The sequence below is a fragment of the Drosophila persimilis genome, unplaced genomic scaffold (assembly GCF_003286085.1).
Source record: "Drosophila persimilis strain 14011-0111.01,24,50 unplaced genomic scaffold, DperRS2 tig00000191-arrow-pilon, whole genome shotgun sequence".
NCBI classification, from domain to species: Eukaryota; Metazoa; Arthropoda; class Insecta; order Diptera; family Drosophilidae; genus Drosophila; species Drosophila persimilis.
This window is the reverse complement of record NW_020825298.1, coordinates 13,435,241-13,456,969: the sequence shown is the minus strand read 5'-3', so window position 1 is coordinate 13,456,969 and position 21,729 is coordinate 13,435,241. Positions and strand designations below refer to the sequence as shown.

Here is a 21,729-nt window from a genome sequence, read left to right as displayed (position 1 = left end):
TCAGAAGAAGGCCCTTACGCACAACAATTGGTTGTCGAATTTGAGGAGGAAGTGGGGAATCTGTGTGGTCTATTTGAAATGGAGGAAAGAGTAGCTGGTCTGATAGTCCCTAAAACAATTAAATCTTATTTTATCATTAGATAATACATTTTTGTGGACCCCTCCTCCCATAGTGTGTGGGAGAACTTCTACATCTGTAGAAAATGGCCGGGTATAATTCGGTTGCGTTCCACTTCATCGCAGATAGCAATAACGCGTTCCTTATTTGCTTGTATCGATGGGACGCGAGCTCTGCGACGATAACTTGACTCATATATTCGATTGATTTTTTAATGTAATTCCTATCGCTACAACAATTTAGTGCCCGCAAACATATGTTTGAATTTGATATCTGCTACTATAACTAACTAAGAAAATTTCGTTGGCAGAAATTTATTGAAGAATGGAGCAGATTTTTTTGGCCAAGGAAAATCCAGGTATGCATTCTATACAATATATTAACTGTTGCATTTTATGAGTTTCTCTCTATTTATTAAAATCTAGTATCGTCGATATCCATCAAAAAGAATGCATTGTCTATTAATAATAGTAGCATAAAACAAAATGCCAGAAAATTAGTTCTGGGAAAGCTGGAAAATGTGATGCATCAAAACCAAACGCCATTTAAAAGTGATTCCATATCATTCCCTAAGAGCGTTGCAAAATTGCCACTTCAGAATTTCCATAGAAATTATGATAATGAACGTGGAGAAGCCATTCTGAAAGTTACACCTAATTACTTGGGTCTCTATTCTTTAAAAAATGAAATATGTTCCCAGAGTGCCTATGAAAACTTATTTGATTATATGGACTTTTCGAGTACGAAGTGCTTGAATAAATGCTGGAGACGTAAGTCGCTTAAAATTTGTATTCTCTTCAATCGATTACACATATTTAAATTACTTTAGAGACTTCATAACTTTAAAAAACGCAGTTCTATGGTCGCTCGTTGGCAGATCTGCCCTGTGTGCTGTGTCGTCTAATTAGGGATCCAGTGGTCTCAGTCCGTACCGGTCTCTCCAGAGGTCTAGATCCTCGAAGAATCCTCTTTCGAACAGCCGCAGAGGCGAGGCTTTACACTCTATTTCAGAGGTTTGCAGCATCCTATGCACAGTGAAAAGGAAAGTGTTGTGATGCTGCCGCGCACCTACACGCGTAACCCAGTTTGTTGCTGCTAACATAATGTTTCGTTTTTCCTGCTGTCTACTTATAAAAAATGTGAATATTGGGTGCCGATCCCTTGCTTTATTTCCTCCATGCAACTGCGACAGAAGTCATGTTACGACTCCAATCAATGTTCGAAACTCGTTTTTGTAAATGCACTTTTATAACTTGTTGTACACGTGAGAAGAGACTCTCAGCGTTACGTCTTAACTCGCGTTTGACGCATTGTATTTTTTTTAGTTATGACCGTCTCCAAGGAAATTATCATTAATGTGTACACGCATATATCGCCCCTCTTTGCCAAATTATGATCAGCGAAAATTAATTCAAAACTCACTTTTATGTTAAATTGTTCTATAATATTTAATTCGTCATCCATTGGCAGCTTTACTTTTTGTCGCTAATGATCATTTCGCAAAAGGAGGTCGACATGTACATTCGTATTTAAGTATGTATAATATATCTGCTTCTTAAAATGATTTTTTTATTTTTTTCTAGCCATTGCTGAAATATGGTTGGATAATCAATCTGGTAAAAATACTTTTACTCAAACAATTTTAAATGATCTTGGCGACTTAGTGGAAACTTTGGAAACTGAGTGCTGCATCTCAATATACAATGTTTTTTGTGACAACTTTGACAGGGACAATTGTTCCAAACAAGATATTGATAACACTGGGACTGAACAATGCGAGTATAAGTTGGACTCACATATGGCGCTGCCAAATTTAGATGATATAGATATACCTTTTTAGACATGATAAATTAAGCACGCTGACGTCCTATCGGGCGTTTGTCTCTTACTAAATTAATATACTTTAAATAAATTTTAAATTGACATTCCCTTGTTTTTTGATGTGCCCATTACATATGTTAGTTAAAGTCACCAATAAAATTTTAATGATATATTAACAGTTGAAATACAACAATACTACATTTTGCTAAAGGAAATATACATTTGCGTTAAGTTCTGTTTAAAAACTGTCTTTATTTCTTACAGTCGGACCTTACATAACATATCTAAGGGCTACGGGCTCGAAAAATATTTTTTTTTGTATTCTTTTTTAAATCGACCACTCCCTCACCGTCTCACCGTCTTGGCTACGTTGGCAAAGCATAAGCTGAGCCGCATCCCTGTCTGTCACTCTCCCCTCTCGCAGCCGAACACCGGCCTCATACCCTTCTACGGGTATTGTGAGGTATCTTGACTTAGTGCCGAATCTCTGGCAATAAAATTGAACTCGATGCTCTTTCTTAATAAATACAAATAAACAGGAAAAATATACGGAAATAACAATTTTATTTCATACTAGCTGTAGACTGTCAGGAACAGTCAAAAACGAGGGGGAACGTTGTGAGTTGCTGCGGACACCGCAACTCTACAGTTATACCCGATACTAAGTCAGTATGGCTCTCCTCCGGCAGACGCCGCTTATATTAATCGACACGACAAAGAGTGCGTGCGAGAGAGACAGAAAATCAGTCTGAGCGTGACGTCGGGCGCTGCGTAGCCAGTGCAAATTGATTTGTTTCCTTTCGCTATAAAAATAATCTGATCTGATCCAGATTCAGCAATCTGATAGATATGGTCATTCTCTATGATTCTGCGTTTTTAGTTTACTCGAATTTGCAATATTGTGGATGCAACAGATTTTCGTCCTTTGTGTGGGCGGGAGGGGGTGGGGCGAAATTTTGAGATATACGTTTTATAGTGAGATCTAACAGGAGTGCGGATACCAAATTTGGTTACTCTAGCCTTAATAGTCTCTGAGATCTATGAATATCCCCAGATCTGCATCCTTTGCGGAGGCGGAAGGGGGTGTGGCGAAATTTTGAAACAAACTCGTCTCGGTCCGATATATTAGGAGTGTGGATACCAAATTTGGTTGCTCTAGCTTTTATAGTCTCTGAGATCTAGGCGCTAATGTTTTACTCTAAGCAAAGCCGCCTATGCTACGTGTGTGTTAGAGAGAGACAGGGCGAGAAAAAATTAAATTGTTTTCGTGATGCTGGCTATAATAATAATACGATCCAATTCAGATTCTGCAGTCTAAAAGATATGGTCATTCTCTACGATTCTGCGTTTTTGGTTTTCTTGTATCTTTAAAATTGTGGAAGCCACAGATATTCGCCCTTTGTAGGGGCGGAAGTGGGCGGGGCAAAGTTTTGAAATATTTTTGGAGCAGTGACATATCACAGAAGTCTGGATCCAAAACATCGTTGCTCTAGCTCTTATAGTCTTTGAGCATTAGGCGCTGAAGGGGACGGACAGACGGACAGACGGACGGACGGACAGACGGACAGACGGACGGACGGACAGACAGACATGGCTCAATCGACTCGGCTATTGATGCTGATCAAGAATATATATACTTTATGGAGTCGGAAACGATTCCTTGTGGACGTTACACACATACACTTTTACCACAAATCTAATATACCCCAATACTCATTTTGAGTATCGGGTATAAAAAGTTTGGATCTTGTTATGGGTTTTCCGCTTTATGCGATCAATTTATTTATTTATTCTATTGATGCAGAGCGTCACACCTTTTCACAATATAGTTTCCTTTTTCTTTTGCTTTTGCAATTTATTTTCTACACAGAGATTCCGAATGAATACAAGAAATACTCTCGTATTCATGAAGCTTAAAATAAATAAAAGCATGTACAATCATTATGTTCAATCTTTGTCTTTGCAAATCCGAGACGTCATTTCGTGCAATGGCTCCAATTCCTTGCTTGATATCATATCGAATTCTTTTACAAAATAATAAAAATGTTTATAGCAAGCATTAACGTGCGCCTCCTGTAAATAAACAAAATGTAGGAGCATGTTATTCACCGAGTTAAGATCGCAAAAGCAGCCAAGGAAACGTAGATTTATAAAGAGCAGAATACTATAGTGCTCCGACAATAATATATCCGATTCTAGGAGTAGGGATGAAAGGAGAGAACATTCTCTACTGGGAAAAGATTATAGTGCACCCTCTCGGTTTACATATGGAAAAGGAAAAGCGAGTGTGCGTCTAAAATCTGATAAAGTTCACTGGTTTATGAGACCAAAAGCATGATCCGAACAACCTAGGATGCTTGCTTCAGCTCGTAGCGATGTAGTTATGTATATGGCCGCTTGAAAAGGTCCCACCCCCTTCCACCTAACTCCCCTAATTTACAAGATAAAGAAACTTCTCGATGAACTAGGGATGTTTCCCAGATCTTATCGGACAAAAAAGAAAATTTACGTTCCTTTAATGACGTCAGACTACGAGTAGAGAGCGGACCCATCAAAATCCCTAATGTGGTCATTCAGCTTCATAAGCACGGATTTACAAAATGCAGCATACAGTTGATCCAATATAAACCGACACGTCGCAAGTAGTCTTCACTCTACAACAATTCGGTCGTATCCGAGAAAAAGGGATTGCTGAGCTTACTGAGTAAGCATTCTGATAAGTAACTACAGAAGAATAAGTTAATTTTTTGGATACCGGTACTGCACAGACAGTTTCGTGAGCGAGGAAGGAGGAACTAAATAGATGGATAAATTATACAAAAAGTTTCTAAAAATAGAATTGCGCCTAGAAAACGTTGTCAGTTTAGCTGAGAAAGTGTATCTTACTATGTAATAAATAATAGATAATAATTATTATCATGAGAGTAGAAATTACATATATCCTTAATGGCTTACATTAACTATCGGTTTATAACAAATTGAAATTACTTACAGCGCCGATGCTCACGATTCTGTCAAAATGGTGAATGTAGACGTGTACGAAAACACGGAACAATCGCGTTAGAATTTTACGACAAAGTGCAACAAAAGTTTTTGGAAATGGAACACCTGAAAAAATATCATAAATATTATATATTATTATTATTCGGATAAATTCATACGTATACAGTGCCAGACTTAAGTGCTCCCACAGCAATAACTTTTGACTTTACTGCTGTTTTTGGCATTGCTCCGTAGAGTTTATCTAAAAATGACTAGACTCTTGTAGGCTAAAACAAGTATCAGTTGGTAAATTTGTTCGTTCTGATTATCAAATAGTAAAACACCATTGTTTTTTGTTTGCAGTTTTTTAAATGCATTTTTGTTGTTTTATTGTCTGCCTCAAAACGTTCATTTTTTTTCTAGAAGTCAGAAATTGTTAGTCACGAAGACGATCTTTTTTTACTTTCGACGATATAGGCTAGATTAGCCGTTTGACCCACTGCGCAAAGGCTTAAAGTTTTCTTTTTTTTGAATATAATTCATTGTTGTATTCGAATTTACACGTACTTACCAGTGGATACGGGAAACAAGGCTTCATTGTTAATTTGAGTCTCAATCCAGTCCATTAGGTGTTCAATATATTTTTGAGCCGGGAGAGCAACTGGTTTTTTATAGCTGAAACAGTAAATTAAGAAAGGTAAAAATTTCAATTAAAAACTTTGAAAAAACTGCTGGATTTACACATCAGGAATTATGTAGGGGACTGATGTCAACAAACCAGTATGCTTACACCAAAAGGGTAATCGGTGGAAACGATACTGCATTCGCTAGTAGCCACCATCGAGGGAGCCCTTCATAACAAAAAGGATGCACTATGAGTACTGATAAACCCGGAAAATTCGATATCGGAACTACGAACGCTATAATGGATCGCAACACGCACCCATCAATTAACCTCTGGATAAAGAACCATCGAAGTTGTAGACGTAAATGTGTAAATGCATCTCTCGAATTGAGTTGCGGAGATACAGAACATCACTTCACTTTCAGTGGCAGACTTAGATTCGGTATTTTGGTTTTTGAATTCAAGAATCCAATCCAACCCAAAATTCTCATTTAAGTTTGACAGAAGCGGGTGTGTCATTGAAGAAATCATCGCCAATTTGGAGCCAGGCAGAGCCTACCGGAAAGTTTCTTCCTGGGATTGCTCATCGACTATTCCTGTGAGCCACATTTGAGGCGGAGTTATGTCGTTATTTTTTCAACCGATCTGCAATATCTGAAGGAAACCCATATCGCTCTTAGGAATGCCCAAACTGAATCATAATGATAAAACGTGGTATGATGTAATTCTGCAGCTAATCATATTTTGATATCAATTTGGTAAGGTGCATAAAAACTTACATCTCTCCATCTGCCCACAAATACTCATAACGTGAGCCTCCAGACATAGTTGGACATGTTGATTCATCGCAATACTCGGAAACAGTACCGTAAATAAGGTTGATACGATTGAAGAAGTCCACAACTTTGTATTAAAATCGAAAAAATTTTACATTTAGAACTTTTGTTCGTGTAGAGATTGTTAACAGCTGCAATGACCACTTACCATGCACCGCTAGCCAGTCATTCATGTTCTCCCCTGGAGGTAACCGCACCACCTGACGTAAATTTATGCCAGATTGAAGACTAGCCTGGGCTTGTTTGTAGAGAGAATATCTAATTGTGCCTGCCGCAAATCGTTTTTTGGGCCTAAAAGTCTGCAAATAGATGTTTTGATTTTTAAAAATGCAGATGACGGGGCAGACGCTGTATAAATATTCATTTGGTTGACTATCGTACTTTTCCTTTTTGAAAGAACTCAACAAATCCATTTAAAGCCATATTATTGTTTAGTTCGAAACACAGGTAGTAATATACAATTGGCATTACATTTTAACGTGAATTAATACATAAATATTTACGTTTTTTATACTACTCTAGTGAATGTACAACGCAATGTGAAAACAATCGAGAGTACTATCGATGGGTGGACAAAATAATAACGGTATTCATTAAAGCAATTCAAGTTAACTACTGCTTTTAACTTGAACTTGAATATATGTATATTTTTATCACCAACTTCCTAGTGCCCAGTACAGGAAAATTGTTCGCTACTAACAGTCTTATGACATTAGACATTGCTAACTGACTAGTTGCAAAAGCAAGGATAGCCTTTTGGGAAGAGCATGCGGTAAGAGCGAGAGAGACAACTGCGTTAGGTGGGCTTTCTAGTTAACGCTGCTTTCTAGCAGCGCAATGGTAGATATGATCGATTCGAATGATATCGGATTACGTTTCAGTCAAAACGTTAAGTATTCGTTATAAGTTGCTCCTGTTTTCAAAAATTTTGTCATCGATATGTTTCGTTTAGTCATCGATTCTGGCACTCAAAAACAGCTGACCTGCTTGCTCTAAAAGTAAACAGCGTGATACACATTATTTCCGATCCAAATTCGAGGTTGGGTTAAGAAAAAATTAAGGCACAAGCTAAATTGCTCTAGTAATGGTGTTAAATTTATGTTAATGCATCAATAAGTCATCCATATTTCCGTTTTAAAAAGCGCTGCGGACATCGGTAGACACTGGCACGAATATACTTCAGCAATTAGGGAGCAGCTAGCTTAATAAATAAATATAAAACACATGTACATACATTTAAGTTGCTACAATATACGCGAGTTCATGGAAAAAACAAATAGAGTTACTAAACTGTTTGTATTGGGAAAGGCTTATCAATATTTTCTAAAGCTGTATTTGTGTATTAAGTAAATCTAGCATTGCAAAATTTATTCCTCTTCGAAATCATAAATTTGTTTTTTTTTCCAACGTCAACATGAGTTTTTGCAATAATATTTTTTATTTTTGAACCACAGTTAAAACTATTGTTAATGTACCCATTTTTGTTAATTCTACAAAAATTCACAGAAAATTTTGTGTTTGTTTGTGTCGTCAGCTCTTGTTTTATGGATATTTGATGCTGAAAGTATGAATCGATGTTTCACATCTATCTAAAGTTTCACCGTTCCCCCGAATAATGTCATATAATTATTGAGTACAAAGAGAATTAATTAAACATAATAATATGTATAAATAGATGAATGCGTGTAAATATGATACTTCCCTTGAATTAACAAGCCACGCAGGCCCATAAACAAATGTATTAGTTAGTCCATTTTGTATTTTGGGTACAATTCAATTCCATATTCCAAATTGACGATTTATGTTGATTTGTCGAATTCCAAGTGGCTTGTCAATACAATATAGAAATCTGGCAACTTCCAAATAAAGAAGCATCTTAGAACGCGGAAATTTGAATTAGTGTTTTGTATTAATAATTTTTAGAAATGGAAGAATTTGAGAAAATTGAGAAGATTGGTGAGGGCACGTACGGTGTTGTTTATAAAGGCCGCAACCGAATCACGGGCCAAATTGTAGCAATGAAAAAAATTCGCTTGGAGTCTGACGACGAAGGCGTACCGTCAACTGCGATCAGGTAACCCGTATTAATTTTAAACACCCCAATATGTATTTAATGTTTCCTTTTTACATATATCCTTAATATATTTATTAGTATTATTAACCCCATTAGCTCATTTTATATATGAATGTACGTACATGGAGGCATGTAATGGATTTTAGTGATCTTGTGCACTACGTGTGCTTGGTACTAACATATGCCGATTAGCTAGAGAAGAATATAAATGCTTCTATCTGAATTGGTTTCGAGCTGGGGCTATTCACATTCGAATTCCCTTTGAACAGAAATTTGACAAACAAATATATCTGTGGATGCCCAGCTAAATTTAAATGTTGTACCTTCGAAACAATTAAGAAAACCCAGTGAAAAAATACCTGCATCACGAAGCTGTAGAGAACCTGCAAGCCGAGATGCCTATGTCGGTTTTACATACATATATGTATATCTTCAATATGATATACATACGTATATATTAATGCGATTTAAATCCCTTTTAGTTACGTTTGCACAGGTATATAATATAGTATTTTCGATTGTTCCAATCGCAGATTTATGGTCTGCCTTATCAGAGCTATGTATGTAACTTTAGAAATGTAAGTCTAAGCTGGGTTGCCACCAGTTCGATACAAAAAGAAAACGAGCTAGAGCATTATATACCTCTCGATATCACTGATTTATGATCAGTCGTAGTTCATAGTTAAGGTATTGAAGGAAGGAAACTTCTAAAGCCCTCCAGTTGTAGTCAGTCAGTGCGCTTAGCAAGGCACACTTACTTACGCAAATGGCGCTTGACGTTCGCTTCCGACAAACTTCTCGGTGGAATACAGCAACAGAAGAGAAATTCAATATCGGTCTTTGCTTGACCGAAGAGCGAATCGAGCAAAAACATATTTGATCAGGTGTTTTCTGCCTCTTGTCTTTTTCAGTCCACTAGTAGTTACATAGTTCCCAACACAGGCTCTATCGAAACTCAACACCACCACCTATTGTGTACTGGCTAAAATATTTCGACACAATTATAAAATTTACTTCTACTTGTTGTTTCAGAGAAATTTCTTTGCTTAAAGAACTAAAACATTCAAATATCGTCAGTTTGGAAGATGTATTAATGGAGGAAAACCGCATTTACTTGATATTTGAATTTTTATCAATGGATCTAAAGAAATATATGGACTCGTTACCACCAGAGAAACTTATGGATAGTAAACTTGTGCGAAGCTATTTGTTTCAGATAACAAGTGCTATTTTATTCTGCCATCGTCGTAGAGTATTGCATCGGGATTTGAAACCTCAAAATTTACTGATTGACAAAAATGGCATAATTAAAGTTGCCGACTTTGGACTGGGAAGATCTTTTGGCATTCCTGTCCGCATATACACTCATGAAATTGTGACTCTGTGGTACAGAGCACCCGAGGTATTACTGGGCTCTCCCCGATATTCATGTCCCGTCGACATATGGTCAATCGGATGCATTTTTGCCGAAATGGCAACACGAAAACCGCTTTTCCAAGGAGACTCTGAAATCGATCAATTATTCAGAATGTTCAGGTAATTATATTTATTAATTTTTACTTATTTTGGAAGTGGGTGTGTAATACCCAGAAGCAAGCGTTCTCGACCCCATAAAGTATATAAATTCTTGTTTAGCATCAATAGTCGAGCCATGTCCGTGCCGATGAGCGCATAGATATCAGAGACTATATTAGCTAGAGAAACCATATTTGGTATCCACACTCCTGTGTGGAAACCTTCTGACGAAAATATGTAGCGTCCACAATTTTTCAAGTTGCAAGAAAATCAGAGAATAACCATATCTACCAGATTGCCGAATCTGGATCAGATGGGATCATTATTATAACCAAAAGGAACAAAGCAATTTGCAGTGGCTACGAAGCGCCCTTTACGCCCTCTGATTTTATATATACTTGATAATTTTTGTTTACCGTTTTCCTAAGAACTAATTTGTACTTATTCTTATTCATTTACAGAATTCTCAAAACTCCAACTGAAGACATCTGGCCGGGCGTAACTTCGCTTCCCGATTATAAAAATACTTTTCCTTGCTGGTCAACAAATCAATTAACAAACCAGCTAAAAAATCTTGATGACAATGGTGTAAACCTCATACAAAGAATGCTAATCTATGATCCAATACATCGTATATCAGCCCAAGATATTTTGATGCATCCATATTTTCAAGGGTTTGAAGCAGGTTTAATATCTAGTTAACTTTCGGAATATCGATTCAAATAAAAGCTTATGTCAACCAGAAATTTGTGTTCCAGTCCCACCTGAGCGGTAGTTGGTCCAGGGCTGTGAGGCCACGCATGCCCGTGGAGGCTTTAAGTAGGGGTGAACAAATTAGAGCACGTGGATTAAAGTAAAGATGTTCATATACTACGGATGCAGCGCAGAATTACTGCACATCAAACCCGATTCAGACGAACTTTCTGGAGTGCATTAAGTCCCTTGAGTAGCCTGGTGGGAATTTTCGTGGAGATGATCGTGTGGTCCCTCAAGATTGGGAAGTACTAGTGACCACAGGTCATAGTTGAAGATGCCAGACGGACTGCAACGCAATGAAAACAGTGAGTCCGTTCCATACAATTTTGGCTGCGTCCTATCCGCTGCATATGCTTAACACTTAGTGGTGTATGAGAAGTGGTTCCTTTCTCATTCAATATTTAGTAATTCTGCTCCTGTGACCCCTAACAAGAGCTCTGAATAGCTTCATCTCGGTTGTGGCCCACATTAAATTAACACCTTATATATACATGAATACACATCCCACACATGCCTACGAGTATAACATGTTTCCCGCAAGAGCATGCACGATAGGTTATTTACGAGAACAATTATAATTTAATTATTTAATGTTTTTCGCTTTTCGTTAAAGATATTTTTTTGTTAAAGGTGACATTGTCGATTATCTTAACTTAAAGCTTGGAGAGGACTCGTGGCATAAGCCATGGATTAGGCCAGACGCAGCCGTTCCGGCGGTGGTTGGCAAAAATTACCGTTTTTTTTTAACACAGGCTTAAACGCCTAACAGCAGCCTGTTATTCTTTTTCGTTCCGACCTTTCGGAAGGACGACTAAACGACAAATTAACCCGAAGTCGACAAACCGTCCCAAAGGGTGGTTTAAGCGTTCATTAGGCGTTAGTCCAAAGAGTTTGATAACCCTTATGTTAATAAAACACTGTATGTACGTCTTCAGAGATTGCAATTTGCACGCAATATATTCGTCGGAGCAACCATTATTTAAGCACACTCGATCATTTGGAAAGCTCTGTGAGTTCTTTCAAAATTGCATACATGTTATGCTTTATATATCATATACAGTGGCGAGCACGTGTGGATACATGTTTATCACTTTTCACTTTAAGCGCCTGTAAAATCTTTAAAAATCAATCAATCCTTGTGATTTTTTTTTTTTAAGATTCATTAAAAAATATCAGTAGTTTTCATTTTGATCAGACTTAAAACGGTTTACTTTGGTATATCTGACCCAATTACCTTCTTAAAATTTTCCCTGGTCCAGTTCCTATGCTCCTCGGTAAATATAAGATGCGCAGCCACTTTTTGTGAGAGGGCAGGGTTTTCTGGCTATCTGCCTGTGTCAGGCCGATCGTACGCAGAGCGTCCACTCATGGGACGTTCTCCAATTGGTTAAACCTACTAAATTTAGTCGAGAGTATGCCAATACTTACTCGGAATATGATAAAAGCTAAGGCCCTTTGGAACAAATATTTTTTTAAAATTATTAAAGTACAAAAATTTGAAACGTGCAAAAGTGGATACATGCTCATTTTTTGAACAAATTAAAATCTCGTAAGGAAAAGGATCTCTTTGAATTGAAATTGTTGTCTTTTTTCATTCTCAATAAATTAATGAATCTTTAAAAAAAAAATCACAAGGATTGATTGGTTTTTAAAGATTTTACAGGCGCTTAAAGTGGAAAGTGATAAACATGTATCCACACGTGCTCGCCACTGTGGCTGATATTGGAAAAATCGATCTACAAGTGTAGTAAAAGCTTCGTTGTCCGTTAGATATTCATTTTGGTATTTTTATTAAATTTGAACTGAAACATAAATTGGCTGAAGAAGTCGAAGTCTAGATACCTGCAACTATAATAAATAAGCATGCGTTTTACTTATCTAATTTAACAACAATGGTGTCAAACGGATCTATTTCAAAATTTTTGAAAAATATTTTATCAGTTTCGTTAGTGAGCATTCGAGTGCCACTATAAAATGTCGATGTCAAGTCCATGGTAATTTTATAACTGCCCAAGTTTGTAACAGATGCAAAGGAGTTTCTCCGTGGGTAGTTTCGGACAATAATAAGTGTATCATCATTGGTATATCGTATTAAAGTATTTTGAATATTACTATTTGGCTTACAAATTACACTTTTGTATATAGACGGGGAACGCTTTCGCAGAGATATCATATTGCTGACAATTTTTGATCTATCACTTAGCTTATGCACGCTGTATTGTTTTCCATTCATATCATCCTCATACTTTATATTTGGTGTACCTGGCAGCATAAGCTGCATTATTGTGCCAGCCATTATTTTATCCGAATTAAAAGAATCTCGATCGTTGTGGTGTTTTAATTTGGAATCAACAATCGACCAGTGTATCCATGTTGAATCTTCGGCTGGTGGCATGTTTGCTAAAATATTTTCTATGCGATTGGTAATTTTTTTCGTGCCACCTTCCAGGTCTAGGCAAACGTCAACAAGATCAACATGTTGCTGAATTGCTGTTAAGAATGAACTTGGTTTTCCTTTTAAAACTTTCTCGTTTATTATTAGTACTCTATTTTCGCCAACTATACGTTTCCATATTGCTAAGAATTTAAGAAGCATCAAATCATTTGAAAACAAATCAAGTCCTTTTAAATAAAATCCGTTCACTCCATTGTCCAAGCAAGAAGTTAGTGTTTTAGTAATTTGATTATAGACTATTTCTTGGTTGCTGTGGATATTAACAAATGTATTATGCAATGGTATGTCTAAGAGAAGAGCTATATTTCGAGATTGTAAGGTATCGGCTAAAACTTTTAGCTGGGATACATTCCCAATTGCAGGATCTATGTGAAGTACCGATGTGACATTATCTATATTTCCTGGTAGAAAAATGGAGTTCAGTCTGACAGCTGCTACACCTAATGAGGAAAGGTAATCAAGGCGGTTGATTATTCCACCTATATCGCTAATTCCTTCATACTCAGAATCCTGAAATCCCATTTCATAGAATACGCCTCCACGGTACCAAGTTGTTCTGTAAAATTACAGAATCATAAGTTATACGTACATTTTAAATAATTTGCCAGCTTACTTTGGATTACAAGACTTGGGCATAGTAGATATTTTTGCAACAACTATCGAGCACATAGCTAAAATAGTAGAGACAAAAATAAAAAAAGTACATTTCCGTATTAGCGGCCAGTTCCATGATACAAATGAGGGAGCGTCTTTCGATTTTTTTCCAATGAAGTGTGTATCCTAGTTTTACAATAAAGAAAATAAACAATTTATGTAAACTTTCAAAATACTATGAAAAAAAGTTATACTTCTGAACATTTAATAACGTATCTAAATTAACCTAGGAATTTGTCGATCTGTGAAAGATAAACCTGTTGTTTGTTGTGACTCTTGAGTCTGTGCCATACTTATACCCGGTACTCAGTAAACGTACTGTAAGCGTACGTCCACTTTTATATTAAACTTAAACAATTAGCGAAATCGGTCCAAAACAGATTAATTTTCCTCTGTACTCTATAAGCACTCTAAGCCGACTGTACCCATAACTTGTGTCTTCATAAATCCGAAAGCCATATTTAGCCATTCTGAAGGACCTTTAGTTAAAAAGCCATCGAATAATTTTAAGCAGAAATGGCTGTTACAAAATCAGATAATCTCATTGTACCAAACGTAAGACAATACCAATTAATTAATAAATTAATACCAAATTACTACAAATGACAAAGTATTTTTGAGAACGACGTTTGAAATTTTCGTACCACTTTTTTGATACTTGCAGCTTCACAGCTAATGTTGGAAGAAACCAATCATTTTTATGAAAACGCATTCTCATTCTTCTCGCTTTGTCAATTTAAACTAATCTCGAAAAAAATATATTTTGAAGGTATAAATTGCCTCAGATATGAACAAGCGTGCTTGGTAAATTGGTTCAGAGTTGGAAATTATGACCTTTCAGAACCGATTAAACTATTAAGATTAAACGATTAAGAGCTAAATCAAATGATATAGTGGATGTAATAGAAGGATACTAGTCACACCTCAAACTGCTTAAAGTGTTCGTTTTCGTTTTCCGCTTCATCCGAAAATGCAAAGACTTCTGCCATGAAGCACCTTTTCGTTGGTGCGAGATTTTATGGCTCTATGTCATATTCTTCTTTGTTATTAATAAAACGCTCACAGTTTGTGCAGACTTATGTTCGAGGGCACGTAGGAGCACTAAGGAGAAGTCCTTTATCGTTTTCGTTGCTAAAATATATAGTTAATTTTCAACTCATGTGACAACATTGGTTTCCTTACTAGTTTTTGAGGAAGTCTAGAGTTAAAATAAAATACAAGTAAATTACCTCTTCTTTATTAATATTGTTATTTTGTAGATGTTGATAGCTTCCATTATGAAATAGGTTGGTGGTAGCAGATTCCTGAACGTCGATAGCTATCCCGCTACTACTGTCGGTAGAACTTGACTCGGCCTTACAGTCTAAACTGATTTGGCAATTTGAGGTAATACCGTCTGTATCCATATGATTAGGGCTCAATGGATGTGCTATGGGACCTAACATTCTACTTGAAAGTAATGGACAAAAAGCAGCCTCTTCATCTGGCAAAAAAGTCGATGTTGAAGGTGATTCAAGAAGAGTTTTGGGCAGCTGAACATCAAGAAATGTAGATTCCGTTGGTACTCCCATTTTATTCATATTATAGATGCTTCTGAAATAAGTTGGAAAAAATATATATAATTATTACATTATATGTATATATGAACAAATTCCAGGTTGAAAAGTGCTGTAAACAAGGGCGTACCCAGGGGGAGGAAGGGCAGGAAGCCAATTTTCATTTGATTTTCGCTGCAAAAGAAATGTTCTTCTAAGTACATGTAACATTATCATCTTACGCGTAACAATCACGTATGGAAAATGGATGACTTATTGATGCATTAATATAAATTGTATTCCCAGGTCAATATAGCTTGTGCCTTATTAATAAATAATTTTGTTTAACCCAAACTGAAATTTGGCTTGGACATAATTGGGCGGGTCAGCAACGCTTTTCGTTTTCGTGCAAACAGCTGACGCATCCCGATTCGATTATGGGAACACTGCCCAAAAAATACATTCTTGCGCATATCGATAGCAAAAATTTGTGAAAACGGGAGTACCTAAAAACGAAAGGTTTTGGCTGAAAACGTAATCCGCAAATGTATGTGACTAATTTAACTACAAAAAAAGCTCATTAGTATCTATTTTATGGTCGGTATGGCCGTTATTAATTACGACATGTGAGTCTGATTCGATCAACACCTTATCGATATTTCTTATACGATATATCGGTATCTCCCACAAATTACGTTACTACTTCTCGTTATTATTATACTGCTACATATTTTTTTTTTACCGGAACTATGTCGTTTTCAGTTATATTATTTTGCAGGATTGTGAGACATAAATTTTCAATTTTTATAACAAGTGACACACGATACTTTCGAGGAATTGCGTTGTTGGCTTTCCTCTAGATCCCCAACGAAAAAATTCCTATTGAAATATGTACATGGGTTTGGATTTGTTCACCGATTTGTTACATTTGTAGAGTAAAAATTTCTAATGATTTTTATGGCACCACTGATAGTTTGGTTGAGCTATAAAAAACTACAGCCTGTTGAGCGAAGTGTTTCCATAAAGAATCGAACCTACTACAAATATGTATAGCTTTATAGGTATATATATGTACAGCTGTATATTGGTTACAACAGTTTCTGTGCAAAATTCATCTTCAATAAAAGAAAACTTACTTGTCCAGAGTTTCTTATCCATATATTAATATGGATCATTAAAAACAATTAAGATTTTAATTGTATTTAAGAATTTATTTGTGTTAATCCGTATGTATACATACGTAAAATTATACACATATGTATGTACATATGGAAAGATGTATATGTAGATACAGAAATGTGTAAAAATATACATACGTTGTTTTTTTTTGTGAATTCACTATCAATACCCACACCGAATTTTATACAATATCATCAGATGTCTTGAAACATTAACATTTACGCTTATAAGGATTAATATAGATAATTTATATATAGTGAAAGAGAAATATCGATAATCAATTACCTGCAGAAACATCGAAGCTTACATCGATGTTTTATTGTATGTATAATAATATGTATGTGTACACACTGAGCACGACCCGGGGGAACGGTGGCATTTTTGGCAGATGTGAAACACTGATTCACACATGCTCCATTCTTCAAAAAGCAGTTGATGAGCATAAAATTATTAAGCTTTGGTCTGAATTGGGAAATCTGAACAATTTTAAATTAGTGAATTGGCTATTTTATTATATTCTATGGATTCTCCTGTACCATGTTCTCTTTGGCTATCTAGCGATAGCCTATCTTCTGCTGCAACTATAAAATATACTCCTCTTCTACCAGCTGTTCTAAATCACTGTCATGTTATGCCCGTCAAAATCTTGTACGGAGATATCTGAATACTTCTCGGAGCAGTGGAGTTTATAAACAGTTGTACCCTACCAACATGCGGATCTTCTGCGCAATGCAGAATGTCCATTATCACGTGACACTCCTGGATGGATACTCACGTTTCCATCCTAGATGGAAGCACCTTTATTCGAAGTCTTAGTCTTTTGGCTGCTAACGTTTTACTCTTTACATAGTCTTATAGTTGAATTATCTGTTGGGTTAGGTTATATTCGCTAAGTGCCCGTCACACATGGACGGGTTTCGCCCCGTTGTTGTAACGTTTTGGATCTTCCGATTTTTACGTCGGCAGACCTGATGCGAGCAGCTATCCTATCCGGATTCTTTTACTAAATGTTCTATCTTCCTGGGACAATCTTTGATCTGCCAATCGACTTGCGTAGCCTCTGGAAACTTCCACGAATAAGATCATTGCATTGCTAAGAAAGAAAATACCAATACCAAAAATGTGAAAACTGCGAACAGGCTGTCCGGTTACTGAACTGGCTGAAATAGAGAAATACACCCAACGAATGTGGAACCCACAAAATCCGTGAAGATAGTCTCTGTGACTAGTTGTTTAAAAAGAGGACTAGAATATCCAACCCAACCGAATATGTTAAGCGATAATATTTACTCCACAGCAAATTATGAAGAACTTGTCATTCATTAGAAAATTTAACGAAGAAATATACTGATCTGAAAATGCACTGGAATCTGTACTCATTACAGCAGCAGCTGTGGAAACCAACCAAAATCTAGAAATCGAACAACTCGAAAAGGGATGATTGCGACGGCAATAGCAGTCCAAATGGTATTTGGTCCCGTAGTAACGTCACGTTTTGCAGACCATTTAAAAAATTAGCACCAGCCTGATCCTGTCACTAATTAATTGTTGCTCCCATCTTCATTGATGGGAGCCCATAGAATTTTGGCCAATAGATATGCTAAATGTCATACTAGTCCACTCCATTAGCTAATACTGTTACTCCGTGCTGAAACCTGAAACCTTTAGAAGCAACCAGAAAATTTCTGTTTCGTCACAAAAAAAAATTTTTGTTGCATAGTGTTATTATTAGTCTTTAATTAAAAGTGATAAATTAAAAGAGAATAATAAATTAACAATTAATTATAATTAATTGAATTATAATTATGAAAAGTATAGTATGCTTGATTCTGTATAAAAAAAATCCAGACTTTGTTACATAGTGCCTTCATGGTAAAACTGTACCTATTATTTATAATTTTTCCCACCTGCATTTATCTTGTCAATCTATTGGCTGTGAAAGCCATATAAAAGCACTGGATCTTTACCAGTTGCTAAGAATAAAAAATGAGGGCCTCCATCGCTTTGATTTTATTAATCGCTGCACGTGGAGCAGCGGCGCATATGGACATATCGGTTTTAACCAAGTTTATTGTGAACTTGGTTGGGACTAATGAAGCAATTATTTTTTCCTGTTCAGACAAGGGTAAATATTATACAAATTAAATTTTAATGACTATCTAAATTAAATAAGGAACTCTAATTTAAAATATATATTTTTAAAAATACTCAAATTATGTAAAAAATTATTACCTCTAAAAAAACCAAAAGAACTCATTTCCGACAATGTTTGACATAGTTTTATAGTTTCTGATATCACAATTAATACGGTTCACATTTTGTCAGAATTTTTAAAATACAGGGAAGTCATGAAAACATAATCTGAGTCTTGTCTTGCATGGCCTCTAGCGGGTCTTCTGTCCGCTCTGATAATGATTTTGTGGTCGTCAGAATGCATTGTATCCAAAGCGGGTTTGAAGAAAAATTGCACAACGCTCGCCTAGTTCAATTTCCGAATCACCAACAAAATAGTTTGACATTCCTTTTTAACTGAATTTTTAGAAGAAATTCCGAAAAAATTAGAATTTTTCCATTTTCATATCTAATACAAAGAGTTTATAAAAAATTAATTATGTATATATTTCTAAATTTTAAAATGGGACCAGATTTGCAGCTCGTTGCTTCTGCGTTTATGAAAAATGACCAGTTTGTGAATTATGTACATATGAAACAAATGTACTCTCTGCCCTTTATACTGGGACGAAATAGCCATGGTCGAACTTCTGTTATAGTAAATACCAGATGTAATGGTGCAGCTGGTCTACTGGCTGATGCTTCTGCAAATAAATACTTTAACAAAACCTATCAGTGGGTTTTTTGGGGTGTTGGCGTAGAAATAAAATATTTACTTCCACTGGAACTGGATTATATTGGCCCAAACGCTCAGATAACCTACGTTAATAAAACAAGTAACGACTACTGTCTCTGGGATATTCATTCAAAGGGACGTCACCTTCAATCGCCTTTACAATTACAACTAATAGCAACAGTAACTAATTATGAAGGCAGTAGTTACCTAAACATAGCTCGAGACATATTTAAGCTACAAAGCACTGAATACCGTGGGCAATTTAATGGGATTACACTACGAGGAGCAAGCGTAGTAAGTATGTAAATGTAGTAATAGAAAAAAACACTACTGTGTCTACACTACCCTCTTACTTAGAATTTATAATATACTCCAAAAGTCTTTTTCAAAAATTCAAAAGCACTGCAAATTTTTATCATTTGGATTTATAGTTAGGACTTTTGACTATTTGCGTTCGGAATTTAATCGACTGTCCATATCCTTTTTTTTTATCGTAGATTGACCAAGAGGATATAACTACAAATGAACAAATCGAGGCTATACTTTCGAGGTCTACAAAAGATTCCGGAGTGGCAGCCTTTATAAAATATCACTATGAACTTGTAGGACTTTTACGGGATCGTTTTAATTTTTCTGTTAATTTCCGTAACTCAAGAGGATGGGCTGGTCGACTAGGTAACACCACATTTCGTCTTGGACTTTTAGGAGTTGTTAAACGAGACGAGGTGGACATTGCAGCATCTGGATCGCTCAATCGACTTAACCGTTTTGCGGAGTTTGATACAATACATCAGAGCTGGAAATTTGAGGCTGCATTTATTTATAGGTTTACTCCAGATTTAGATACTCATGGAAAAAGTGGTAATTTCTTGGCTCCGTTTAGCAAAGCGGTTTGGTTTTTAATTCTTGTTTCGCTAATAGTGTTTAGCGTAATTTGGGTGCTTTTTGAAATTATTAACAGCAAATTGAGTCCTACAAATGATCCAAATGACCAAATCAATAACATGCCTGATACTGAATCACAGAAATGTTACGCGTTAACAATTCAAAGTAGTTGGGTTGAAAGTTTCTTGCAATCCTTTGCAGCTTTATGCCAACAGGGTTTGGATCCGATTCCAAAAGATCACTCATCGCGTTTTGTCGTAATAACCATATTTTTATTTTCACTTGTAATATATAACTACTATACTTCTTCTGTGGTTGGTGGATTGTTAAGCTCTTCTGATAAAGGTCCAGCTACTGTTGATGAAATAACATCTAGTCCACTTACAATATCTTTTGAAGATATTGGTTACTATAAAGTACTATTTCGAGTAAGTTAACTTATAGCTAGCTTTTCATTGAACAAACTATTATTTTAATGTTATTATATTTTAAAAGGAAAGTAAAAGCCCAGCCGTAGCCAGACTAATAAAAACCAAATTGTCCTCATCGAGACCTTTGGGTAAAATACCAGTTTTTGCACATATCGAAGAAGCTGTACCATATATCAAATCCGGTGGTTTTGCATTTCACTGTGAAGTAGTTGCCGCCTATCCTTTGATTGCCGAATTATTTGATGTCAGTGAAATTTGTGATCTGCGCGAGGTATCCGGCCTAATGGAAGTAGAATTGCTGAATTGGATTTTGCCAAAAAACAGCCAATATACAGAACTGTTTAAAGTTGCGTAAGTACCTTTCATTCCCGATATTTACATTTTTTTTACGCAGTCATTATTTTAGCATGTGTTCGGCAAGGGAAAGAGGTTTCGTGGAACGACTCCTTCGGCAACGTCAAATTAGAAAGCCTACCTGTCAATCATTATACACCGTATATCCAGTCACCTTATCAGGAGCTTTAGCGGCTTTCTTTGTGCTGATTTGTAAGTCACATTTAAATAAAGCTGTAAGTGAGCTTTTCTTAGACTTCTTTCTTGTAGGTGGAATTATTATGTCTATCCTAATGTTGAGCATCGAAATAATTTATGTATATGTTGTTTTCAAAAGAGGTCAACAATTTTCTATTGTCCGCTAGTTATGTTGAGATCAATTAAAAGCAAACAATATTAATGGTATTAATGTGTAATCCTTTAATTACATTTAAAGTTTTAAAAATATAAATAAATTAAATTAGAGAAAATTAAATTTTAAATTTAAAACTACGCACAAGATACAAGATACAGACCCCCATTTTTATGTGCAGCTCCGGAATGGACTAAGCTAAGTCTACACTTTAATGAAACTGTGTTATTTACCTTTTGAGAGGCGGCTGGATTAAGGAACAAACGGACAACCTCAAAAAGCTGTGTAGTCTCTGTCACCAGTACTGCTCCAAATCCATCGAAGGTTTTC

General features: G+C 36.0%; 5 protein-coding genes across 7 annotated transcripts; 3 read left to right on the top strand and 2 right to left on the bottom strand.

The window, feature by feature from the left end:
* Window positions 1-406: 406 nt before the first annotated feature.
* Window positions 407-2,043, top strand: LOC6589329. The gene is made up of 3 exons (XM_002014318.2): window positions 407-476; window positions 544-888; window positions 1,702-2,043. Exons 1-3 carry the CDS (start codon window positions 443-445, stop codon window positions 1,956-1,958), a joined length of 636 nt encoding a protein of 211 aa, XP_002014354.2. The 5' UTR covers window positions 407-442; the 3' UTR covers window positions 1,959-2,043.
* A 1,730-nt stretch (window positions 2,044-3,773) lies between these two features.
* Window positions 3,774-6,839, bottom strand: LOC6589330 (MOB kinase activator-like 3). The gene is made up of 6 exons (XM_002014319.2): window positions 6,764-6,839; window positions 6,531-6,681; window positions 6,326-6,449; window positions 5,493-5,596; window positions 4,932-5,047; window positions 3,774-4,012 (listed from the first exon to the last, which is right to left on the bottom strand). Exons 1-6 carry the CDS (start codon window positions 6,803-6,805, stop codon window positions 3,887-3,889), a joined length of 663 nt encoding a protein of 220 aa, XP_002014355.1. The 5' UTR covers window positions 6,806-6,839; the 3' UTR covers window positions 3,774-3,886.
* A 1,434-nt stretch (window positions 6,840-8,273) lies between these two features.
* LOC6589331 (cyclin-dependent kinase 1) lies at window positions 8,274-10,717 on the top strand. Its single transcript, XM_002014320.2, has 3 exons — window positions 8,274-8,456; window positions 9,489-9,992; window positions 10,433-10,717. Exons 1-3 carry the CDS (start codon window positions 8,308-8,310, stop codon window positions 10,671-10,673), a joined length of 894 nt encoding a protein of 297 aa, XP_002014356.1. The 5' UTR covers window positions 8,274-8,307; the 3' UTR covers window positions 10,674-10,717.
* A 1,763-nt stretch (window positions 10,718-12,480) lies between these two features.
* Window positions 12,481-16,748, bottom strand: LOC113565768 (4F2 cell-surface antigen heavy chain-like). Of its 3 annotated transcripts, XM_026988873.1 has the most exons (5): window positions 16,508-16,582; window positions 15,523-15,566; window positions 15,066-15,429; window positions 13,796-13,853; window positions 12,500-13,738 (listed from the first exon to the last, which is right to left on the bottom strand). In XM_026988873.1, exons 1-4 carry the CDS (start codon window positions 16,544-16,546, stop codon window positions 13,839-13,841), a joined length of 462 nt encoding a protein of 153 aa, XP_026844674.1. In that variant the 5' UTR covers window positions 16,547-16,582; the 3' UTR covers window positions 12,500-13,738; window positions 13,796-13,838. The 3 variants fall into 3 exon arrangements, with proteins under 3 accessions (XP_026844672.1, XP_026844673.1, XP_026844674.1); XM_026988871.1 differs by lacking the exons at window positions 15,523-15,566; window positions 16,508-16,582 and adding an exon at window positions 16,688-16,748 and having other exon boundaries at window positions 12,481-13,738; window positions 13,796-13,962; XM_026988872.1 differs by lacking the exon at window positions 16,508-16,582 and having other exon boundaries at window positions 12,481-13,738; window positions 15,523-15,540.
* Window positions 16,749-18,529: 1,781 nt separating this feature from the next.
* On the top strand, window positions 18,530-20,452 carry LOC113565658. The gene is made up of 3 exons (XM_026988316.1): window positions 18,530-18,675; window positions 19,896-20,367; window positions 20,424-20,452. Exons 1-3 carry the CDS (start codon window positions 18,643-18,645, stop codon window positions 20,450-20,452), a joined length of 534 nt encoding a protein of 177 aa, XP_026844117.1. The 5' UTR covers window positions 18,530-18,642.
* Window positions 20,453-21,729: the final 1,277 nt, after the last annotated feature.